General features: G+C 42.4%; 4 protein-coding genes across 4 annotated transcripts; 1 reads left to right on the top strand and 3 right to left on the bottom strand.

Annotated features, from left to right (window-relative positions):
* Window positions 1–15,820: 15,820 nt before the first annotated feature.
* LOC9631915 lies at window positions 15,821–16,495 on the bottom strand. The gene is made up of 2 exons (XM_024665340.1): window positions 16,197–16,495; window positions 15,821–16,070 (listed from the first exon to the last, which is right to left on the bottom strand). The coding sequence occupies exons 1-2, from the start codon at window positions 16,461–16,463 to the stop codon at window positions 16,035–16,037; spliced, it is 303 nt and encodes a 100-aa protein (XP_024521108.1). The 5' UTR covers window positions 16,464–16,495; the 3' UTR covers window positions 15,821–16,034.
* Window positions 16,496–16,934: 439 nt separating this feature from the next.
* On the bottom strand, window positions 16,935–17,603 carry LOC9632388 (non-specific lipid-transfer protein 3). The gene is made up of 2 exons (XM_002991540.2): window positions 17,172–17,603; window positions 16,935–17,095 (listed from the first exon to the last, which is right to left on the bottom strand). Exons 1-2 carry the CDS (start codon window positions 17,494–17,496, stop codon window positions 17,076–17,078), a joined length of 345 nt encoding a protein of 114 aa, XP_002991586.1. The 5' UTR covers window positions 17,497–17,603; the 3' UTR covers window positions 16,935–17,075.
* A 1,541-nt stretch (window positions 17,604–19,144) lies between these two features.
* LOC9631914 lies at window positions 19,145–20,563 on the top strand. The gene is made up of 2 exons (XM_002991578.2): window positions 19,145–20,196; window positions 20,303–20,563. The coding sequence occupies exons 1-2, from the start codon at window positions 19,505–19,507 to the stop codon at window positions 20,481–20,483; spliced, it is 873 nt and encodes a 290-aa protein (XP_002991624.1). The 5' UTR covers window positions 19,145–19,504; the 3' UTR covers window positions 20,484–20,563.
* Window positions 20,564–20,588: 25 nt separating this feature from the next.
* Window positions 20,589–23,138, bottom strand: LOC9632387 (DNA polymerase delta small subunit). Its single transcript, XM_024665338.1, has 14 exons — window positions 22,748–23,138; window positions 22,559–22,688; window positions 22,398–22,504; window positions 22,222–22,348; window positions 22,061–22,168; window positions 21,894–22,006; window positions 21,759–21,842; window positions 21,632–21,700; window positions 21,513–21,584; window positions 21,372–21,463; window positions 21,181–21,308; window positions 21,033–21,134; window positions 20,907–20,971; window positions 20,589–20,858 (listed from the first exon to the last, which is right to left on the bottom strand). Exons 1-14 carry the CDS (start codon window positions 22,817–22,819, stop codon window positions 20,793–20,795), a joined length of 1,335 nt encoding a protein of 444 aa, XP_024521106.1. The 5' UTR covers window positions 22,820–23,138; the 3' UTR covers window positions 20,589–20,792.
* Between the last annotated feature and the right edge of the window lie 1,188 nt (window positions 23,139–24,326).

The following is a 24,326-nucleotide window of genomic DNA, read 5'->3' as shown; positions in this document are numbered from 1 at the left end:
CGGAAATTATTTTCTTTCTTTTAAAAAATGAAACAAATTTCTACAAGAAAGCGTCATTATATAGGATGTTTCTGTATGATCGACTTTGCTGACTGCAAGTAGCCTTCCCTGTAAACTCTCACTCTTGCTTTCTGATTCTAAAACACTCAGTCCCATCACTCCCTTCTTAAATTCAGGATTTTACCAGGTCTTGATAATTACAATAACCAGTGTCCCTCACCTGTGTCTACAAAGTGAGAACAAAACTACAGGCAATCAGGCTAGACTCACCTAAAATCGGAGCAGCCCATGCGAAACAATCTCCTCATCAATCTCTCCAAACTTGAGCTGCCCATCAACCATCTTACAGTCGCCAGTCCTGAGCCCCTCGATCGCGGGAGCAAAGTCATCTCGTTTGACCAGAAGCGGCACAAAGATCCCCCTCGTCTGTCCCAGCCATTGTTTGGTTGGTGAAGAGTAAAACTCGTCATCGTCAAGCCACACCATTGCGTTTGTTTTCACGGACCCTTCAGCCAAATAAATGCAAGCCATAGCTATGGCGGCCGCTATGACGAGCTATACCAGCTAGTCAGTGGAAAGCTAAAAGAGAGGAGGACCGATGGACGAATGCCACCACTAAACACTCTTTGAGTAGTGGCAAAAAAGGTAGCAATTGCTTTGATCACTGCTGTGAGGGATTCTCAAAAGGTATGTCTGTAATCTCTCTTAGTTTTGAGTATTGTGCTTTTCTTGATTCGTATTTGTATAGAATTCTTGGATCAAGAGAGCAATATCTGCCGTGAAATTGTGGCAAATGTTGGGAAAGCGTGTGAGGAGATCAAAGATGTCCACAGTGATGATCAGCTTGTGCTACATTAGTTGTTGTAGTAGGCAAGAGAAAAGTGAAATACTCACCATCATAATAATTTCCTTGCTACAAGAGCTTGTTGATTAGAAGCTGTAGAGCACAAGGGATCATGAGCTCTAAAAGGCAGGAAGTAATATGTAGTGAAGTTAACAGATGACAAAAGGCAACTAGTAGCCAATTTTTAGTCAAGTACATCTCGCCTTTCTTAGTTACTAAGATGGTCATACTTGAACTAGTCTAGTTTGCATTTGTTTAGTGGTCAGCATCATAATTAGTTTTAAGTAGGCTGTATTTTATGCACTGTAAATTCAAAGAATTATCCATTTTATGTATTTGAATCTGTAGTTGAACTGGTGGTTACTAAGTAGTTATGCATTTGAATTTAATTGACTTTTATGTTGAAATGGTTCGATCATGATTCCTAAGTAGTATGCACTTTGCACTTTCTACACTAGTATCTAATTGAATTCATGGTTCCTAAGTAGTATGCACTTTATGCCATCAATATTGATCAACTTGTAATGTAGCTTGTATTTATGTTTATAATCTAGATAACAAAAGAGTATCACTAAACAGTAAGGATATCAAGTATGAGTGTCTTGTACATTGTGACTATAGACTATATCAAACACATTGGAGTCCTTTTGGATATTCTGCACCAACTTAAATGATTACCTCTTTGTATACACAATATACATTAACGCTCAGACACTTTATGATTGTCACTAACAAAGGAATAATTAATGGAGTTAGCCACCCTTGCTACAATGGGAATCACTTAATTTACCAAAAGATTATATGTCTTTACCCATACATGATATAGAGTGAGAAACCAAAAGCTCTAATCCTCTTGAGCAAATAAATTAAACCTGTTGGTAAAGTTTAGATAGACTATTATAAATAGGCAGTTAGAGTTATTTACATGATCATGCCCTTTTAATAGAATTAAGAACATTAAAAGAGAGATAAATTATATGACTAATCGATAGTAATTATCCCATAATTAAAAGTTTCACCATATAGATGAAGTGCTAAATCCAATATGCTTACATTGGCCCAAACTCAAAGTAAGTGATGAACAATAATAAAGTCCTTCTCAAAAGCTAATAAGAAGTGTGCATTGGATGAAGCCTTTTCTATTGCCTTCTATGAGAACAGTTATGAGGGATTGAGAGCCTCCACTTGCCTAATCTCCTAGATACAACTTTGTCATATTCTTCCTTTGGTGCTATGGCATTCGCATGTTCTCTTGTGCTTGATTCTGGCATTCTTTCATCCTTGTCAAGGAGATTTCTTGTACGAATGGCCCCATGGCTTGACTAGAACTCATCAATGGCATCAAACAGATCTTGCTCCAGTACTGGTGCTTCTTGACAGTATTCCATAAGAGAGTGAAGTAATTGGCATTTCCTGTCTGGTGGTTGTAATCCTTAGCTGTGTTGTAGCTATGCATAATGTTCTCCCAATATCTCTTATAACAATCTCCATCACACCCAGTTTTCTTGGCAAGCTTTGCTGCAATAGTTGTCGAGCAAGCTGGAGCTGGTTGACACTTCTCATGAGGTGAGAGGCTCTACCTTGCAAGATACTCTCCTCTTCAGATCAATCAAAGCATGAGTTTCAACTGAAGTCCAGTTGCATCCTGTTTTCTGCATTAACGCTGGATAATCTTCAAACTGCTCCATATCTGCTACTTCCTTAGCTGTTGCTTCTTCAGCTGCTGATCCCTCAACACTCACCTATAGTTTCTCAACTTGATGAAAATTATGTAAATGCTTTCTAGGAATATCTGGATTTGCACACACCATGCCTTCCACGGTCTGATGCTCCTCCTCCCCATCCTAAACTGCAACACAAAAAACCGAGTGTGAGAATCGTGACTAACACTAGGAATCACATGAGCTGCAGGCATAGTGGCACTAGATTTGGCATGGCGGCACTGGATCTGGCGATCAAGCTCCAGCAATCAAAAAGCTCTCCTCGCAGCCCACCCTAACAGAAATTAACTTTCAAGAAGTTCTCAACCATGACCTGGAGGCAGCTCATCCAAATGTACTTCAGCTTGGGGGAGTTTGGAAGATGCTTGCAAGCCTAGCCTAGAACATCGTGCTGTGGGTGAGGCAGCTGTTTGAGAGGAAATTCAAACCATGCATTAGAAATTTTCCAAAGTTTACGCCTACTCCTTGTGCCCTGACTGACACCGAAGTTCCTAGGCAGGGCATTTTTATAGCATCGGCAGAAAATCTCTTGCCCATGGCAGCCACGGCTCTGGCTGAGGCAAGCTCCTAGGAGTTAAAGCACATTGGATTCCTTGTCCATAGGGCATACAATCCTTTCTCTCTTCCTCTAGAGCACAAGCTATCAAGTACATGGATTTCCAGCGAGATTCTCTGTCTGGCCAGGAGATCATTGTGTTCCAGATGGAATCAAACACTGAGAAATTTGCAAAGAATCACGTCGTTGTTTGACAGCATGAAGCAATTGACTATTGTCTCAGTCACAGGTCGCATTGACGATCTAGGAGATGCCAAAGAAAAGAATCCAGTTATTTCTTTCGTTCTAAATTTTGGCTTTCCACCAGTGCCAGAGATTCAAAGAGAGGGAAGAATGAGATGTATGGACTTAGAAGGGTTACAGCTGAGGATGCCATGATCCAGATCTTGAACTTGGAAGTGTCCATCTTGAACTGTCCTTTTTGTGCTGTAGCATTGACATGGGTGAGAGTGGTGAAGAAGAAGGCGCCAAGTTTCAAGTATACCAAGGTACTCTAGATTTTGGTGCGTGCCGAGGAGGTTGTACCTCTAGTGTTATTACCTTCAACAAGAGAAGGGCCTGGTGCTGCCAGTAAATGGATGGCAAGAGGTAAAAATAACTCTTACCTCAATGTCTTAAGAATATGGCCAACCCTTGAAATTGGCCTGGGCACCTCCTTCCAATTGTCAAAATCTTGGCAAAATGAAAATTTAGAAAACTTACTATTAAAAAAAATTAATTTGATATTATACTTAGTGTTTTAAAATGTTTGTAAATTATAAAATATTTATAATTTCAAAATTAAAGATTATTGGATAATAGAATATATTAGGATATTTGAGTATATCAAAGTACTTGTGCATGCACTTACTCCTGCCACCTTTGACGATGCTTTTCGCTTGGCACAACATTATGAGACATCGCCTCTTCCACTTCTCGTTCCACGTCCTTTAGCTCCACTTCCTATGAGTGATGGTCCTGTTCCAATGGAGGTTGATGCTGCTGCTACTCGAGTCTAAAGACAAGGGCAAGGCTGTGGTTGTGGCCGTGATGTTCGTTGCTAGGCGTGTGATGAAGTTGGTCATACTTATCGACGTTGTCGACGTTTTCCGGATTGGCGACCTCCATTTCCTGGGTGGAGATCTTGGCGTCAGCAACGTCTTGTTGGTGCTGCTGTGGTGGAAGGTTTGGACACCGAGGTGCATCCGGGAAACGAGGAGTCACGCGAGTAACGGAGGGACTTTGCACAAATAAGTTAGTGACCCTTCCATCTTTCTTTCGGGAGTATCATCAAGGGGTTCACTCGGCACCGGTTCATCCAGTGTTTACTTTCCAAGCTCGTTTTTATAACAAGAGGTCTCCTATTCTTCTCTCCGTATTGGTTGATACAGGTTCGAGTTTATCTTCTATTGCTCGACCTGTTGCCACACGTTGTCATCTACAGTTGCATCATGCGGCAGATCCAGTTTTCATTCTTTATGGCAACGGCCATACACATGCATGTGCACGAGATGAAGCGGACCTAGTTGTGCGTGTGGGCGATCTCGAGTTTGAGTTGCAGTCTTTGTGGGTAGTGCCAAGTCAAGCTTTTGACCTCATTCTTGGTATGGATTGGTTGCAGCGCAATCATGCCAAGTGTGACTTTCTCCCCTTTGTCTTATACTTCCTTATGTTTCATCCATTCCTCTCACTTTCGTACCTCTTCGTCCCTCTACTTCTACCTCTGCTTCCATTACTTTTGTTTCCCCACTATTTTCTCTTGTGTTTCCATCTTGTTCTGCTCTTCCCTTTTCCGATCCCTCTGATGATCTTTGTGTTGCAGCTGTTGACCGGCTCATGAAGGAGTATTTTGATCTCTTTGAATTTGACCTATCATCTGGGGCCAAGATTGCCAACCGGGGATGCTCATCCAATCAAGGTTTCTGTTTGTCGTTGGTCACCTAAGGAGATCAAGATTTTACATGCAAACGTCAAGGAGATGTTGGAGAAAGGTGTTATTCGGAAGTCGCGGAGTCCTTGGGCATGTGAACCTCATCTTGTGACGAAGCTTGATAGGAGTATTCATTTTTGCATTGACTATCGTCCGTTAAATGAAGTGACGATCTCGGATGTGTACCCTCTTCCTCACACTGCTGATCTCTTGAATCGTCTAGGGTGAAGCTGTTGGTTCACCAAGCTAGATCTTGCTTTTGGGTATTGGCAAGTACCGATGGCCGATGAAGATATTCCTAAGACTGCTTTTCGTACACCGTTTGGTTTGTACGAGTTCTTGGTGATGCCGTTTGGTTTGAACAATGCTCCAGCAACTTTTTAGCGGATGATGGACGAAGTTCATTGTGATATGCCAGAGGTGACTGTTGACTTCATTGATGATGTCTTGATTCACTCAGAGGGGACGTGGGCAGAGCACATTCGTGATGTGTGTAAAGTGTTGGATCGGCTACGGGATGTTGGTTTAAAGCTGAAGCGGTCAAAGTGCGTGTTTGGGTCCAAGGACACAACTTATCTTGGGTACCGTATTTCTCGTGAGGGTTTGCAAGTTGATCCTGACAAACTTGTAGCCGTTCTAAAGTTCCATACTCCGAAGTGTGTGAATAATGTGCAACGCTTCCTGGGCAAGGTGCAGTGTGTGGATCATCTTTCTGATCGCACTGCACCGTTGCGAGCGTTGCTGAAGTCATCAACGTCATCTTTCATCTAGTCTTCAGATTGTGAGCAGGCGTTTGTGGATCTCAGAGAGCTGTTGATGACTCCTCCGGTTTTGGTATATCCTGACTACACTCAACCTTTTATTTTGTGCGTTGATGCTTCTGATATTGGTCTTGGAGGTGTGTTGATGCAAAAGAGCCCAAGTGTGCCTGGTCAGTGTCATCCCATTGCATATATAAGCCGTACATTACAACCAGCAGAGGTGAACTACTCCACAACAGACAAGGAGTGTTTAGCGACAGTTTGGGGTTTCGAGAAACTTCATGCATATCTACATGGTTCTTGGACGTTACTTGAAGGTGACCATGCTGCCGTTATTTCATTATTGAAGCGAAAGAACCTGGTTGGTCGTACTGCTCGGTGGGTTTTAAAGCTTCAGATATATGATTTTGATGTTGTTCATCGCCCAGGGAGTTCTATGGCTAATGCTGATGCCCTTTCTCAAGCTCCTCTTCCTTCTCCACTCTCTTCTCATGTTTCTGATGAGCTTGTTGTTCCAGCATCTGTGGATTTTTTAGACGAGGATTCTGTGCCATCGGCGGTTGCTGTACTTGATATTCAGTGTCCACAAGGCGTAGAGCAAAATCTACCTTCTCTGGATGAGGTTCGCGAGGCTCAAAAGATTGAGCCGTGGATTCGAAGGCTTCGAGATGCGTTTGAGGATCCTGCATCACTTGCTGATGACTTGCCTTTTCGGCATTTACATTCTCAATATCGCCTTGAAGATGGCCTTCTTTATTTTGTGGGGACGGATCTTGATGATCATTTACGGCTGGTGGTGCTTTCTGTCTTTATTTTGCAGTTTCTCCATGCCTACCATGATTCTCCTGTTCTAGGTGGGCATATGGGACATCGTCGTGTGATCGAGAAGCTATGCAGGTCTTTCTATTGGTCAGAGATGCGACGTGATGTTATCCGGTATGTGCGTAGTTGCGTTTGGTGCCAAACTCGTAATACTCCCCCTTGTGCTGCGGAAGGACAGTTGGAGTCACTTGCAGTTTCCCGTCCGTTTGAGTTGGTGGCGTTTGATCTTATAAGACCTTTTCCACGGTCGACTGCTGGCAATGAGTATGTTATTATTGCTTCTGACTACTTGACTCGTTGGGTGGAAGTTGGTGCTCTTGCTAACGCCTCTACAACTGTTGTTTGATACTTTCTCCTCAATCGAGTGGTGTTCCAACATTTTTGTCTAAAGCGGATTCTTTTGGATAATGGTCCTGCATTTATGGCTGAGGTATTTCATGTTTTGACGTCTCGGTTGAGGATACGCCACACTTTTACAAGTGCTTATCATCCACAATCAGATGGTCTGGTGGAACGGCTCGTTCGGACATTCAAAGGGATGATTGTGAAGTATGTGAACTTTCAGCATTCGGATTGGGATGGTTATTTGCCATCTCTTCGGTATGCCTATGTCACAGGAGTGCAAAGTTCTATTAGTGCTTCACCATATAAACTTCTATATAGTCATGATCCAATATTACCAACGGAGCTGGGTTTACCTTCGCGATTGCCACAAGCTCCTGATGCTAGGTCATGGGATCAATATTTGACAAGCATTCTTCCACTTGTCCGAGCAGAGTCTGCCAAACACTTAGGCCGCGTACAAGTGGGACAACAACGGCGCTACAACTCCCATCATCGTCCACTTGCAGAGTACAAAGTGAATGATTTAGTGTTAGTCCATTTTCCCCATCTTACGGTACGTGGTTTATCTAAGGGGCTCCTTGCGCAATGGAAAGGACCATATCGGGTGTTACGGCAAGTTGGACCGCAAGTTTATGAGGTTTGGCATGACGTCCAACAGGCCGATCCTCCGGAGATTGTGCATGTGCAGCGGTTGAAACGCTTTATACAAAGGGATCAGGAGCAGTTAATGCCATCTACAGATCTACCGATGCCATATCTACTACCACATAAATTTACTTAAGTAAACAAAAAATATGTATATTCTATAAATTGCATATCTATGAGCCTACTTGCTAGATGAATTTAAGTGTTATTTTCCATTAAATGGCATCAATTTATCTAAATAATCATATTTTATTTAATAAAACTATAATAATAGTATATATGAGTGCTTCAGATATGGAAATAGTATCACTTCGGGTTTAAAGAATGAATGGACCAGAATCAATTCTAAATACATGGTCTATATGTTATAGTGCTATAATTACCATATTATCTAAGTAGGGTAATATATATATACACATATATACATGTATGTATATTTATATGTATGTATATATATATGTTTATATAAACTTTACACCATTCTTCCCTTCAGAAGATGAAAAGGTGATGATGATAAATTAGATAGAACATCTAAAACCTTTCCTGAGTGATTATAGACTGCTAGAAGAACTTAAAGCTCCTATATAACCACTAATGTAATTGCTAACAGCCATGACAGAAATAAAACCCAAAATCATAACATAAATGTTAGGCAATTACAAAATCCTAATGAACTAGCTACAACATTATATTTAATTGCTAAATGCTTGAACCACCCTCAAAGCCATAACTTTGAACAAAAAAAAAGAGACTTTAATCTATAAAACACTATTGCAATAAATGATACATCCCATTTTTAAATTTACCTTTTAGCCATTTTCCAAAACCACCATTAACTTGGACTCACAACCATTAGTAGAACTTGCCTCTATATCTTCTTTTTTTTTAACCTATAAAACCTATGTTAATTCAAACTCACAATTTTTATCTTTGTCCAATGCCACACATAGAAAATCAAACTCACTCCATTTGCTCTCCACATCCTCTTTATCCCTTTCTTGAAAGAAAAAAAATGTTTGAAATACCAATTTTATTTAAAAATTTTCACTCATTGTTATTCCACCATTTATGTTCAACCTCACTTCATTATTGTATCTATTCAACTTCACTACATTAAGTTAGATATTCCATTTGGATTCACTATACTCATTTTCATTTCACAATTTATATAATTTATTCTCATTTTAATATTGCATTTGTTTGTCTTAACTCCATCATTAAAAATAAACTCTTGTCCCTCCCCTTTACCCCCTCATTTGAAGAAAAAAGAGTTTAAAGTGTCAAGCCAAGAAAAAAATTGAGATAGAAATATTATAGAAGAAAAAAACTAGATAAAAAAGCATCATACGAGGAATTATTAGTAGATGGCAAAGTGAAAATAGGGACATAAAAAATAGAAATATGCTCAAAGCTTGGAGAATAAAAGAATTTCTATTATAAAATACTTTAACCATTACAAGATAAATAAGATATTCATACCACTTAACTTATGAGATGGGAAAATCAATAGAAAAGTTCAAACTCTTAAAGGAATATAAAAGCTCTTTAGTAAAAACTATAAAATAAAAGCTCTTAATAGCATTCACAATGAAGGATATGCACTCAACCTAAAAGTCTAGCAAAAATGACATAACCCTTGGAACAAAGAAATAGTCAATACCAAAATTGATCAAAGTCTCTGTTAAAGCAAGATTCTTAGCTTCACACATATACTTAACATCTAAATTAGTATGACGAGGACAAAAAACACTCAACTTAATATTAGATTTAGAATGAGAATCATAAGAGTCATATGATTAATATGCTATAAGAAAGAAATACTTTTGATGAGGAAGAAACATTGGAACATGAGAATATGGTTTAAGTTTTTTTTTAAAAAAAGTTAGGAAAGAGTAGAAGATAAAGAGAAATGATTAAATGGTAGATTGAAAGATTAACACTTACCATGTGGAATCTCCAACTCATCTCCAAACTTATTCTTAAAGTAATTAAAATTCTTTGTTAGTAGAAATCCACTAAAGCTCATAAATACTGTTTTCTCATAAACTCAATCCTTAAATGTTCTCCAAAATCAAGAATGCATCATCTATAACTCTCCAATTAATGTTATGATTACACTCCATATTAATAAAAGATGGTAAGAAATTGAGAACATATAATCATATTGTTGGAGACAACTCACTAAGGATTGAAACAACATCAACAAGATCACATAGCATAGCACCAAAAGTTTGAAAAGGACATAGTCACCTTGGATAACATACTCTTTGATGGATAATGACATGGCATGGGAAAAGAAGAAAATACAATGAAAATTAAAAGAAGAATAAGTAAAATTGCTACAATCTTAAATTTAACAAAATGATCTAAAGAAGAAAAAACAATTGATAGAACAAAAGTAAACACATAATCCTAAACACTAAGCAAAACATAATTAAAAAGCTTTGCCCTTCAAAGACAAATTGCAGTGCCCCTCAACTCCATTAATGTGAGTGCTTGGAATATATTAATTAGGGTTTAAACCCCTTCAATTTTAAATTTTTTTTTATGTTATAGTACTATAGTTAGCATATTACCAAGATAGGGTAATATATTTAGTATATATATTTAATAACCTTATATATATAATTTAATATATTTAAATAACAATTCTATAAAATATGAAACTGAAATTTTAAATTAATTTAGCAACATTCATTAATTATTACTCCAATCCTTAGTGAGTTGTCGTCTCCAACTTCTATGGGATATGATTACATATTCTAATAACTTCATTATGTAATAAAACAATAATTTTTTGAATTATATAATTATTAAGAAAGGTAAATAAAAGCTTGATTACATAGAAAATAATAGGCTAATTTTTATCATTACCTAAAATATCTTATATAAAATAATTTATCTGTTTCATTTATATACACATAAGTTTTAATAATAAAAATATTAAGCACAACTTAAGTCTTATTAGTTGCTAGTACCTTATCTTTTTCTTTTTAATCCATTTTAAAAGGATTTCACTTATATATAAAATACTTTTATGATTATATTTTTTAACTATTAAAGAATTTTATATGAAAAAAATTAATAATAGTTAAATTTATTTATTTAAAAAATTATTAGATAGTTTTAATAATTAAAAACATTATTTATTATATTTATTATGATTAAGGCAAGAAATATTATGGCTTTATATTGAAAAACTCAATAATAATATGCTTGTTATACTTAAAAATACCTTGGAATAACCACAAAATTCAACTAAACCATCCTGTAGTTTCATATTTTGTAGAGCCTTCAAATGTTATAACATTATATAGTTCATTATTAATTGTTAAATTTATATATTTTAATAAAGAACTGGGTTATTTTGAATATTTAATATTTTGTGATAACTTATAAATGAAGATATTAGTATCTCCACCATATTTATCACTATAATATGTTAAAATATAGAGCATAAATACATTTTATTCATCAGAGTTATAATCAAATTTCAGATTCTAACCATTAGAAAAATAAAGTACATGAAAAACAGAAAAAAATGAGCACTATATACACTATAGTAAAAGATATTTTTTCAAGTTATTGAAAATTAATCAATACTTACTTATTTTTATAAAATAAATGTTATATACTACAGCTTTGTATTACAAGATAAGCATATTAATATAAAAATATTAGAAGTAATGAGATGGGCTAGATAGCTATTCTAATTTATATCTACAAACTAATATATTTAAATAATAATATTTAAATTATTTTATTTAAAAAATCAAGACTTTTTTACTGGATACAATAAAAAATTCTTCATTGAAAATAATTTAGAAATAAAATATTATATTAAATTACTTTTCAGGAAAACTATTTTCTTTAAAGTACTTTTATAAAATAATTATAATTGGCACGTTTAGGGTGAGAGAACGTATTGATCTTCTAAGGATGGATATTGCATTCATAATATAGAGTTTGATGTAAATTTGATTCATTATTATAGGTTTTCATTAAGTATTGCTAATTGAGCATCAATTTATATTAGACAGCAAAAGTGGAGAGATGACAAAGGCAACTAAGATTGAGATCTTGCTAATGGCAAAGACACAGCTCTTAAACTTCATTGAAGAGAAATATTGAGACATGAATAAATTATACCATTAATTATGGTTGTTTTATCTTCTCCTCAACTTCTCGCAATTATGAAAAAATCAAAATCCTATTTTTATGGAACTAAAAGTCCTTAACAAACTTTTACTTTAAACATGTATCATAATCAAAATGGTAAAACTGATATATACGAATAGTCTTTATGGTATGATGTTCTGAAATGTCCCAAGAACACCTTGAAATGCACTCTCTTTAATGCAAACACTACACAGTCAGTATTCTTAGTCGCTAACTGCAGTCTTCAACACCTTTTAGTGCCTTCAAAGACTTTTTCTCAAGCAGAAAATTAAAAAACAATATATGATTAGAAAACAAAATTTTTACCTCGTCTTGTATCATTTCTATATGAATCAAATACGGGGATAGGTATAACACGGTTGGAAGACCTGAATTGTGGGTGATGGGAGTGAAACACAATGAAAGTGAGGGCAATTGTGTGATAAGCAAAGCGAGCTGGGAGGCACTCAAGGGCGAGGTTGAATATCAAAATGTGGAAGATACTCATAGTAATCTCATGAGCATCGCATTCATCAACCATTCCGTCACCGGTGTATAACGAAGTGACAAGACAGTAGTCACACTGCACTCACGTAAAATTGGGGTAGCCCTTCCAAAGCAATCCCTCCAACAAGGTAGCCCAAGACTACTTCTAGTGTTGTGCCAATCACCAAGGAGAAAGGTCCTTATTGCAAAGCTTTACACAAATATATATTTATGAAAATAGTTTATTGCAAAAATGTGGACACATAAAATAGGATGCTTTTGTATGATTGACTTTGCATGCTGCAGATACTTTTTGCTGTAAATCTGTAAACACTCTTGAACACCTTCGATATTCCCTCAGCCTTTCTCTCAAGCTAAAGAAGAGCAATATTATGAGCTATTCTTAAGAAAAACAAAATCTCTTACCTCTTCCTTCTTGTCTTGTATTCCGTTTCCATAATAATCTGTTGAAACTCCACCTCCCAGCTTGCTTCGCTTATCACACATTTCCCCTCGCTTTCTGATTCTAAAACACCATTGTGTTTCAGTCCCATCACTCCCTTCTTAAATTCAGGATCATCCACCTCCTTTGCACTATACCAGTTCTTGAAATTTGTCCACAGTGAATTGAAACGTTCATGAACCATTCCCTCACCTGTGTAAACAAGACGCTAGCTACAGATAATCACTCACGAAAAACCGGAGCGTCGCTTCCAGAACAATTTGCTCATCAATGTCTCCAAACTTGAGCTTCCCGTCAACCAACTTACACTCGCCAGTCCTGAGCCCCTCCATCGCGGGAGTAAGTCATCCAGTTTGGCCAGCGCAGTGAGAAGCGGCACAAGCCCTTCCAGTACTTGATCCTCTTCGTCTTCCCCATCGTAACGAGGAACCACAAAGCCATTGTTTTGCTGGAACAGCCAGTAATACTCATCATCCACACCTTTCGCTTGCAATCCTTGTGACCTGTTGCCATCTTTCAGATCCACGGTTATATCGATGCTTGGATCCAAATAAGCTTTGCAATGGTCCCGGCAATAACACCTAAGAATCTGTCCGGAGGATAACCTCGAATTTATACTGTGGACGATGCCACTAACATATAGCTGTGGCGGAGCTGAATACGTAGAGATCATAGATGGGAGCCATCTTGTCGAGGAAAGGGATCAACCCAGGCCTCATGCCGATATCGTGGCAACCATTTCGATTGGTAACCACGAAATCCTTGTTTTTCGCGCGCTTGGAGATGAGCCAGTCGTCGAGGTCCAAAACCAGCGCTGGACGTGCCGGAAACCATCGAGTTTGAGCGCCAGATTCAGACGAGATGGAAGCAGCCGAAAAGTTTTTACGCACCACATTCAGTAAACCCGCAATAGCCTCCCTTCCCAGCGCAGCGCTATGGCCGCCCCAGCGCCATGGCATGGCTCAGTAAGACCTGTCTAGTATTAGGTTTGCGCTCAGATATTTTATTTATTATAATTTGTAATTAGCACAGGTAATTCTAATGTCTACATCGTCAGAGGAGGGATGATGGCTCTATGCTTCTGGATGCCGCTAGCACGAGAAGTTCCCCTTATGGATATGCCATCCAGCGATGAGGAGTATGATGCCTACACAGGCATGGCAGATTATCACGAGCTGGTAACAAAGAGAAGAAAGAGCTTTTGTCAACTTTTGAAATTATCTTTAGTAGCACAATGTTGTTTCTTTCGTTCAATGTTCTAGTGATTGAGACAACTTTCTATTTTGTCTTGCAGATTCAGATCCTGTTATTGTCAACATATGGAGAGAACCATCCCGCACCCCTGCATCCCTGGCCGCCATGGCCATCAGCTGGGAGCTGAGCGCGCCACAGTCAGGGAGCTCAGTTGCACACATTAGGGCTGTAACCTGCGAGTGGCTCACAGCCATGACTATTGCTGAGAAAGTGTGGTCGAGCTCGGTCCACTTGGGAGCACTTGACTGACCACATAAATATATCATCCTTTCCTATCAAAGTATACTTTTTTTACCTTTTAAATGATATTTTATTGACTTTGCAAACAGAAGTCAATGTTTTGCTCGGCTCCTTGTTTGAATTGAGTTCCACCACGACAAAAATAAAGGTCGTCCAAATTGGCACTAAAGCTTGAATCTGTGTAGAAGATTGAATTTACAGTCCACTTATACCCAACTGAAGAATATGGGACTACATGAATGCAATACATTATTCACCTCGCTCTGGTCCCTCTAATCTTCATTGGTAGCCACCTCTGTATAGGAAAGAAAAGGTATATAAACCTACCCATGCAAATTAATTATGCCCTGTGCATTGTCTATATCTTTTTTTCCAGTGATGAGCTCCAAAAGAACGACTGGTATCATGCTTTAAAATGAGCATTGCAAGACTCTATAAACAGCACGACCAAAATCTGAGAGCTTGGGATAATGCTCTCTGAGTAAGATGTGAAATCCAGGAGGATTTTCTTTGTCATGCATATTTTGGTAGCTCCTGCAAAGCTATTTTCATCATTGCATTCCAGCCCAATGGTTCCTTGTCGGATCAACACATCTGCATGCAAGGCTTACTCAGTTTTTTTGTATGTAGAAAACAATACAAACTGTGTAATTGATCTTCCAGGTTCATATACTTGTAGAAACCAAGCCTTTGATCGCCATCACAACAATAACCGATTATCCAAACTCCCACCAAGAATCTCGGGTTGAATGTCCGTTTCTTTCCAGCTGCTTCACTGCCATGATCTGCAACCAAGGAGAGAAACATGTTAGACAAAAACCAAACAAGAAAACAAAAACTGGTTTTTGCAAGAGAGAAAGAACACCAAACCTGGCCACTATATAGATATGGCCAAAGCCTCTTTCACTGAACATACACTTTTATGTAAGCTGGAGCCACCATTTTGTCTTGACGAGAGGACCTCTTGTTGCTTTTCTTTGCTCGCCACCGAGCAAGGCTGGCCAACATGATGTAAAGGAATCACAGGACGGTTGTAGAGGTGCTCTTGAGCTGGACAGTCGAGAGGCGGGCAGTCAAGAAGAAAGTGCCACTTCAGCGAGCTTGTTTGTCTCGGTTTGAGCAGCTCCTGCCTCTAGAGATGTCCTCAATTGCAAGTCCCCTTGTATCTGAGAAACAAGACGGTTAGCCATCTTGCAAATCCGTGGTTGCTGTCATCCCAAATCACTCAGGACAACTGACCTCCTGCGGCCTTTTGATTAAAACATGCCCAATATACCAGACAATTGGACACAAGATTACAAAAAACTTGGTGACATATAGTAGATGGCACATGTGCTTGTTCCAACCAGCGCTTAATAACAATGTTTCATTATTGGCACAATTATCATTTTAAATTGTGTGCCTACGTGCTTTGCCGGTTGGGAAGTAGCACTTGTTTTCTAATCTAAGTCGGCCTTTCAATTGACGCTGATATCAAAATCTAAATCTCACGCGACAAGGTGCGAATTTAGAAGACTCTCCAAGCGATTTCTTACCGAGTCTCTACTCGAATAAGAAACTGAAAACACTGGAGAGATCTCCAGCGTTTTTGTTTGCTTGGCGCGAATAAAAGAACATACTTAGCAACTCGTTTCTTTGATGGTTGTAAAAATGTGGCTCGTGAATTGCAGTACTGCAACACTTGACATACAAGAAGCCATAGGCTATAGCAGAAACGATAATATCATATAATCTGACGGTACACCGTTTCGATGTCTGTATAGCATATAGATGAGCATATTCCATGGCAAGATCAGGAGTAGCAAAATTGATTTGGTTCTTTCGATCGCTTCAAACCTTCGGGTCCTTCGCCTTGACATAAATGATCTGCACAGTCCGATACCAGAGCTTTAATACTGTAATTTCATCAAAGCGATGAAGGATATCCATTGCGCGTTCTAAAGAAGAACAAGAGGAGAAGAAAGAGGATGCGCTTGAAGCGATTGAACTTACCTCGGGCATTGGCTCGGAATCATCCGAGATGATGAATCCTTGCAGCAATGCTGCTGCTCCGGCGGCGATCAGAGGCGACCCAGGATGATTTCCAGTGATCCTAGCTCCGCGAAATCGGGAAGAAGAAGAGATCAGCGCGAGAGATGCGGCGGGCGCGAGATCGGGAGGCCCAACGTCGTCGTCGTCGTCTCCACACGCCCCCGGGCGCGGCGCCACGAAACTGTCCAAGGCTTTGAATCGATAATCGCTGCTATCGATCATCGACATGGTGTTGCCTCCCCGCGATGTGATCAAGCAACGAATCGATAAAACAATTTTGCGGATTTCGCGGGCACCCGGATTTAAATACCTGTATATTTTTCCAGCGTGGCTGACGGCGACTGCCGAGTGGGAGGCAGTCAGCTTGCGGTCAGCGGGAACACCGGATGGAATATGCTATCTCCGCTTGTGCCACGCAGGAAGCACGTGCGCGCCCGTGTCGGCACGTGTCCTCGCGGTGGTAGCGAGCGTGCTGCGGCTTTCGGCGTGGCTCTCCTCTTGCCAAATGTGGTGGCGCTGCTACATTTGGCGGTGGTGCCAGAGGTGCCGCATGGTTTCGTGGACCACCACCATTTACTCTTTGTGTTGGTTGGAAGAGAGAATCTTCGATGGCGTCGCATTCCCCAGCTGAATTATGTTGGTTCTTAAGCTTGTTAGAATTTGTCATAATATTATCCATTTCTTAAACATAATCAGATATCTTTAAATAATAATAGTACTATTATTATATTTATTACTCATATAAAACAAGGAACGTTTCTTATTCTAGCTAACGTAATCTACTTAAACGAGATCAAGCGATGGAAGCTCTGGAACGCTTTCCTCCTTTTGAGAGAGTCTTCACCTGGGAACAGTAATTCCTGCACAAATCAAAGCAAAAAATCAATACTTTTGAGATTGAGACGACGATTCAAAGATGAACCATCCAAAACGTACCTTGGCAAGTGAAGCCCGAGGGGATGTAGGACGAGTAGCCGCAGGCCTTGGGAATGGCCAAAGCGTTGTTGAGATTGATGCTACTAAGCTGGGATTTGGCGTAGACGAGCGTACTGCAAAGGCAGCTGGGATTGCTGCGGTAGGCCATCATCGCGGAGCAGCAACTCGAGGTAACCGAGCCCGAGCCAGTGGCCGCCGGGAGGCAAGCCTGCAGATTCGTGAACTTGCTAGTGTCGCACGACTGCCCCAGCGCCGCTCGAGGCGAGGACGCGAGGAGCGCCAGCGCCACCACCGCCACCACCGCCACCATCTTCGAGAGCTCCATTCTCTTAGAGATCTAGAGTCTAGCGCGAGAGAGATCGGGAAGCGAGAATGTCAGGTAAACTTGCTTTGGAAAAGAAGAGAGTTTGTGAAGGAATGATCTTTGGAGCGATCTTGGTGGCGAGAGAGTTTATATACCCTGGAAAGCCATTAAAGTTTTAGTCCCAGACAGCTAGACCAAGCTTACCAAACGCTCTCCAACCTTCATCAATGCCGCGACGCCGACGCGGGAAAAAAAAGAAAGCTGTAGAAAACTAAGTTCCAACCTGTGTTGGAACGATAAATATGTTGGGCGATTGGATCTAGAAACGGACGCTCGCAAGAATCAAATTTGAATCTTCCATTCCATAGTCGGATCAAGGTTGAGCTAAGGAAGACGTGGTCAACACGGCCGAGAAACAGCCCAACTGAGCACGACCTTGACTTGCTACTCACTGTTGTGGTGCGGTGCTCCTCCTTTTTGCTTTGGCAGCTCCTTGAATTGAATTCGATGCGGCCAAAAACTCTTTGGTTGCATTGTCATTTTCTCACGAGTACAAGTATAGGTGGAAGAAGGGAAAGAGATCCAGAGTCGCCTCCAAGAGTCCGGAAGACAAAGATTATTGCGCGTCGTCAAATATCTCCCAGAGAGAGTCTGCATCGGAGCTACGTGTCGATCGAGTTAATTGGCCCGAGAACACCAAAGTCATTCTTGTCGATTCTTACAAAACGCTACAAAGTCCTGCAAGCTCTAATTACATTGAATCTCTTCATCAATTCAATAGTGTAAGACGACAGCAGGGGCATTTGCAGAGAAACAAGCTTTCGAATCCGGAGGAGCTGGGGATTTGAAATATTTTCCCGGGAGCAACTTGGGTGCCAAAAAACGGCCCGTGGCAAACAATTCATGAGGCTTGAAAAAAAAAAACTACCAAGAAAAAAGAAAAACAATGGTCGTGTCACACAACTATGTTGGCAACTGTTGCAACTGGAGAAACGATCAATGCCGCCAACAGGAGCAGCAGCAAAGGATGATATGATAGAATTCTTAGAAAAGATGCCATTGGGAACTGGTGAGTGCTGCTTGTTGTTGGTTTCACCACTTTTTCATTGTTGTTACTTTCGCCACCTTTTGCTTCTTCATCTAGGCAACAAGGGAAAAAGAAGGAGAAATTTCTTGCACTTTTCGATCTAAAACTCTGACATCCATTTTGTGTTATATCACTTTTTTTCTTAAAATCTGTAAAAATAGGACTACGCACTGATAATCTAAGCCGGATCGCTGCCGGAAGCTTACGGTTCAGTTCGACATGGCCAGAGAAAATCGCTACACAATCAAAGATTCTCCAAAACACACAGAGATATTCCCCTTGCACAGCGGGGACGTGTCAATCGTCCGTGCGACAGTGTTTGGTAAGTAGCCAAAGCGTGTGTGGTCCCCAAAAATACAAAAACAAAACAAATAAAACAATTTAGTATTTCTACCCGGTGGGTAGAATAGTAACTCGTAAAACTAAACCAAATCCCCGTCCGAGATAATAGTAACTTCTGCTGCCTGCGCCAATAATAATAATAAACAAACATCCAAGACAGTGACCTGTGGGCCGGTTAGGGCAAAAAAAAAAAAGCTACCCCTCCAATAATTCAAGCCTGGGCCTTTGCGGACGCCAGACAGCCTCTCCAATCCGCTGGACGGTGTCTCCTCCATTCATTTGGTATGTTTGCTTTACCTATCTATTTTATTGGTTTCCTTCTTTCCTCTTGTCTAGGCTTTTGCTTTTGGGAGTGGGATTGATCCATCCTTCCCTCGCCTCTCGCGGGAGGGGAGAGAGCGAGCGAGCGCGCGCGCGAGAGAGAGAGAGAGAGGTAGTGCGCGCTCTTCCTTCTTCTTTGTTCTTCCCCTTTCTTCTTCCCTTTCTCGCCTCGCCCCTGGAAACCCCCAAATAGCCACCATGATCCCTCGTTCTGTGTAGAGAGAGCTCAAATCTTCTTCGTCTTCCTCCTCCTCGGTTCTCCGATCGATCACGGCGGTCATGACTGCTGGTAAGCGCCCAAGGCTGATGATGAGGAGGACCGTGAGCGTTGCCTCGCTCGGAGCAGGAGCAGCAGCAGCAGCAGCAGCAGGAGGATGTGGTGGAGAAGTGGCAGCGGCCGTGGCTGCCGGATCTGATCACCCTCTATCGGCCGATCACCAGTTCCAGCGCCCCCAGCATCCGCATGTTGTTGTTCCACACCAGGTGATCGGCTTCGCAGCGCCCACCGAGGATCCATCTCCGTCGGCGGCCACCACCCTGCCTCCCTCGCCCGCCGGTACGAAATCCAGGCCTTTCTCGGGTCTCAGCATCCTCGCGGATCCCAGCAACAAGGAGCTCGGGCCCTGTTCTCCTCACGGGAAGGTCGGCCTGGGGATCGTAGCGGCATTGGACAAGGACGAGTTAAGTGGTTCTTCTTCGCCAACTTCGGTGATCCGATCCTCCTTGGCCCAGGCCGGCGTCGTCGCTCCTGCGAAGAACTTCCACTACCATCAGTCTGCTCGCTACAACATGCACGACACTCACCAGCGCAAGCACAAGGATGCCGCCGACTCCGCCACCTTCCACCTTTGCCTCGAGGCCAATTCCACCAAGTGCGCGCTCCGGCCGTCGTTCACCACGCTCGGCTTCCTGGACTCGTGCTACCAGTGCAAGCGGGACATCTCTCACGGCCGAGACATCTTCATGTACAAGTACGTGCACCGCTGCTGGCTCGCTTGCTCGTTGCTTTGTTTCGTTGCCTTTCGATTTTTAGCCAGATCTCGCGCTCACACGAGTTTTCTGTGTGTGTGCCTGCAGAGGTGACAGAGCATTCTGCAGTGCTGAATGTCGACACCAACAAATTTTGAACGATGAGCGTTTGGAGCGAAGAGAGAAGTGTACCTCAGCGGCGCTCAAGCAGATGGGGAGTGTTCCTCAGCAGGTTCGTCACAACCAGCGAGCCAAAGTTACACCGGCAACCACTGCTGCTGCTGCTTAGGATGGGGTCACAGCTTCTCTCCCGATCAACGTCGCTCTAATTTTGTGTATTATATTGTCAAGAAGAAAAATTTTTGCAAAGCGGGGTATCATGGAGGCAAGGATCAAAGCTGTAGCCTCCATAAGAGTCAAGTCCTTAAGCACGTAATAACGAAAAAGAAAAAAAAACAAGGTGCTGTTATATATGCTACTTCTACGTACCTGAGGGCTCGGAATGAGAAAAAAGCTGTGCAAGCCTGCACGAGATGCGAGTGCAATCATGCTCTACACTGATTCCTGGAGAGTGGTGGTGAGTACTTGTTACACCACCTCAAGCATCTAACAGTGCGGAGGTGGAAAGCGTAAGCAGATGGTAATCCAATGTCCGCAAATTCACCTGGCGCTCATCGATGTTAGAACCAAACAAACGGTCTGAACAAGTTACCAGCACGGCGGTTCCCGAATCACAAAAGCGCGGAATCGAAATGGCTCTCACCGATTTCCCTTCAACTTTTTGGAAGAAGAAACAGTCAGTCGGTGGTAAGAAACTGGGCCAAGCAGATACACATACCAGTAAGTAAGCGAGACATACAGCTCCTCTGATTTCCACAGAAGTAAACATGTGGACATCTGTCCAGAACGAACGGATCCTTATCGGTGTATGGGTAACAGCCTGCTCGCAGCACAGAGTGAACGATGTAATTTGCGTGACAGCATACCCAGTGTATCAGGAGCTGTAGGCGCAATATGTCTCCAGCGCAGTGTTCTTTCCATAAGCTCGAGGACATCTTTGGCTTCCGAGTACTTGTCAAGATCATCGACATTTTGTCCAGATGTGCCGAGAAACCTGAATGCTAAAACACGGAACTTGTTGATTCTTGAACAGTAATATCAAACAGAGAACACTTACTCTATACCGTCCAGTTCAAATCGATGAGGATTTGTCGCAGGTAAAAAGGTACAGTAAGCAGAAGCTCCAGGAAAAAGACACTTATGCAAGGACTGGAACAGTGTTTCAATTGTGGTGGTCATATCAACAAGCAATTCATACCTGCTGGGGCAAAGTAAAGTTTGCAGGGTCATTTGCTCCGGGCATAATATCAACTGGCATTGCTGCTGCTATCTGTTACAAGCCCAATGTCAGTAGCAAATGCGAGTGCACGGACTTACTTGAGTTAGCACAAGGTCGAGCTCCTTCACTGGTTCAGTCAACCTCGCTTGGTCCTTGGCGGAAATAGCCTGCAAATGCTAATCAAAGTGAACAAGAGCATATAAAATGTTTTTTTGGAAGACAAACCTGCCCAGCGAGTAAGTTATATTGCATATCAAGAGAATTTCCCGCAACTATCAGACGAATGACCTGAGCGCTCAACATTTGCTCCTAAACAATAAAGATCACATAAATTTTGATATATTCCTGTTGTCCGTTTACCTGTTCGTCACCCAAATGACCAGTAAGGTGATCAACCAAGAGCTGTAGTTGCAAAGGATCACAATGATCACTACCAATCCTCAAGCCAGAGATGAAAGCGACATACTTGTCCTCTGAGAAAAGACGCGATCAGACGCAAAACTTCAAGTATAGGCAGGCTCGCTTGCCTGTGATGGAAGGCAAAGGTGGCTGAGGTGGTAAACCGGGCTCGATTATTTCTTGTACAAAGAAGTCGCCGTCCTTTCCTGCCGCTCCACAAGCAGCAATGACAATGCCTGCGAGCAAAAAATGTGATTTTTTTCGAACACTTGGTCCTAAAGATACATACCGGTAACATAATTCGAGGGCACAACCACGCTGCCCACGAGCTTCACGCGACCACTCTCATCTTCTAGCACCAAATAATCATCTGGATGCATGAAATTAGAAGCTGTTGCGAGTGGAAGCTTTGAGCGCTGCAGGAGAAAGTATCAGACAACGAAGAAAAGAAAAGAGTATGGTTACCTCTTTTGCGTATTCATCCAGAATAGATGGCTTGAGCTTCATCTGCTTGTAGATCGTTCCAATCACAACGCAACGCTTCCCATCTTCCAGTCCCAAGATCGGACAAACTACAAAGCAAAAAAACAGCGATGCCGATCCGAGAAGAAAAAAGAATCTCTCACCTGGAACACCAGGAAAGCCGGATTGAACGAGCGAGCTGAGAGCTCCACGAAGCTTGTGCAGCCGGCAGTAATAGAGGTGGCTGTACTGCTGGCCCTTGTACCGCTGGACGCGCCGCTCGAAATCTTCATCCTGGGCGGCGCAGCAGCTAGGAATGCCGAAAGCGATCTTGCGAAACCGATTTCACGCACCTTCCGAGTGTATCGCGCCTCCTTCCTCTCCAGCGGCGGGGCGTCGTCCACCTCCATCGCCACTGCCGCCATAGCCACCAAGAACCCTAAAAACCAAACTAGCCGTTTGAAAAACCCCCGTCGATAATATAGGCCGAGCAAAGCACTGCGAGATCCATGGAATTGTTTAGTCCCCCCGAGAAGGACAAGGCCCCAACAGCACTGTGAATTGCGTGAATCTTCTCCTGGCCCCGCCGAATTGATGAGAATTCATGGAGATCGAGGGCCCCCACAGCCCAAGAATCGCGAGCTCTCATTGTCAAAGCACCATACGGGCTTGGATTGGGGGACCCCATCGCTTCGCTCGCGACATAAAATCGCGTCTCATCGCCCTCGCCCACTTGCTTTTGTTCGTTTCTTCCTCTCTCGACTTTTTTGGCTTTCGCCATAGCCAAGCATAAACAAATGCCAGTGGTCCACGTCACCGCGTACGAATCACCTGGCCGGTGTATGTACGGCGGGGGTGGCCATGGCTGGCCATGGCTCCACGTGACGGGCGCGGGCCCACTACGCTAGCAGACGGAGCATCGAATCTCCCGCGCGGGGTCCATGAAATGACGCCACCTGGCCCCGCAGCCGTCATAATATCCACCATGCCGTCACCGTGGTGCTATAGCCTCCACTTTGCAAATAAAAATGGGGAAAGGAAGAACTTTCACATACCCCTCTCTCTCCCTCTCCTCTCTGTCGGCAAGAAAAATTTTAGGGATCGATCGAATCGATCAATCGAATGCTTGGGGGACGTGACTGGGATCGCGGGTTTTGATAGCGAATTGAATTCCCTGTGTCACGCAGACGCGATCCTCACACAAACGATTTGGGTGGATCGATTCTCACACGCCCAAGGAGCGCACAGATGATGATCTCCAGGCAGCGGGAGCGCATTTCGAGCAATCTGACGTGCTTGATCCGGGAGCAGCGCGGCAAGAAGATCGGATCGTGCGTGGGATCACGGCGGGAGAAGCTCTTGGGGCTCAACGCCAGTCCTGCGGGCTCGGGGGATTCGACCAGTGAATTGATCGAGGAGGAAGTGTGGGCGGTGATGTACCCGGAGGAGATCCAGTGGGACGATCAATTGCGGCGGCACGAGAGCAATCGATTGTTCCGGGCGTGGATGTCGGCCAACTGGGAGGGAAATGGGAATCTTGCGAGCCCATCTCCCAATTCTTCGCGGCGATCGACAATCCAGCGCGCCGACCCCATCAATGTGCCCGATTGGACCAAGATCCTCCAGCAGAAGCGCAAGAGCGCGGGATCGCCCGAGCTGGAGCTGGAGCTCGCCGACGAGGAGGAGAAGGAGAACCACGAGTGGATTCCGCCGCACAAGCTAGCTGCGAGGCAAGACGCGGCGCGAATTCGCACTAGCTCCATGGTCGCCTTCTCGGTTCTGGAGGGCGCGGGCAGGACGCTCAAGGGCAGGGATTTGAGGCGAGTGAGAAACGCGGTGTGGGCGCAAACCGGCTTGATTGATTGATTGACGTACGGATTAGGTTGTTGGGTTGTACGGATTGTTTTTCTACCCACCTTAGCTAAGAACCCT

Source organism: Selaginella moellendorffii, unplaced genomic scaffold (genome assembly GCF_000143415.4).
Source record: "Selaginella moellendorffii unplaced genomic scaffold, v1.0 SELMOscaffold_121, whole genome shotgun sequence".
In the NCBI taxonomy this organism is placed as follows: Eukaryota; Viridiplantae; Streptophyta; class Lycopodiopsida; order Selaginellales; family Selaginellaceae; genus Selaginella; species Selaginella moellendorffii.
This window is presented reverse-complemented; position numbering and strand designations above follow the sequence as displayed.

What these genes read in the sequence shown, in the direction of transcription:
- LOC9631915 (XM_024665340.1), bottom strand. Translation starts at nt 16,463, where the DNA reads ATGTCGATGATCGATAGCAGCGATTATCGATTCAAAGCCTTGGACAGT. An exon ending in ATTCCGAGCCAATGCCCGAG is followed by an intron (nt 16,071 to 16,196) that starts GTAAGTTCAATC and finishes CGGACTGTGCAG; the next exon opens with ATCATTTATGTCAAGGCGAA.
- LOC9632388 (XM_002991540.2), bottom strand. Translation starts at nt 17,496, where the DNA reads ATGGAGCTCTCGAAGATGGTGGCGGTGGTGGCGGTGGTGGCGCTGGCG. An exon ending in CTCGGGCTTCACTTGCCAAG is followed by an intron (nt 17,096 to 17,171) that starts GTACGTTTTGGA and finishes TGATTTGTGCAG; the next exon opens with GAATTACTGTTCCCAGGTGA.
- LOC9631914 (XM_002991578.2), top strand. Translation starts at nt 19,505, where the DNA reads ATGACTGCTGGTAAGCGCCCAAGGCTGATGATGAGGAGGACCGTGAGC. An exon ending in CGAGACATCTTCATGTACAA is followed by an intron (nt 20,197 to 20,302) that starts GTACGTGCACCG and finishes GTGTGCCTGCAG; the next exon opens with AGGTGACAGAGCATTCTGCA.
- LOC9632387 (XM_024665338.1), bottom strand. Translation starts at nt 22,819, where the DNA reads ATGGCGGCAGTGGCGATGGAGGTGGACGACGCCCCGCCGCTGGAGAGG. An exon ending in AGGCGCGATACACTCGGAAG is followed by an intron (nt 22,689 to 22,747) that starts GTGCGTGAAATC and finishes TGCGCCGCCCAG; the next exon opens with GATGAAGATTTCGAGCGGCG. An exon ending in TATGTCTCGCTTACTTACTG is followed by an intron (nt 20,972 to 21,032) that starts GTATGTGTATCT and finishes TCTTCCAAAAAG; the next exon opens with TTGAAGGGAAATCGGTGAGA.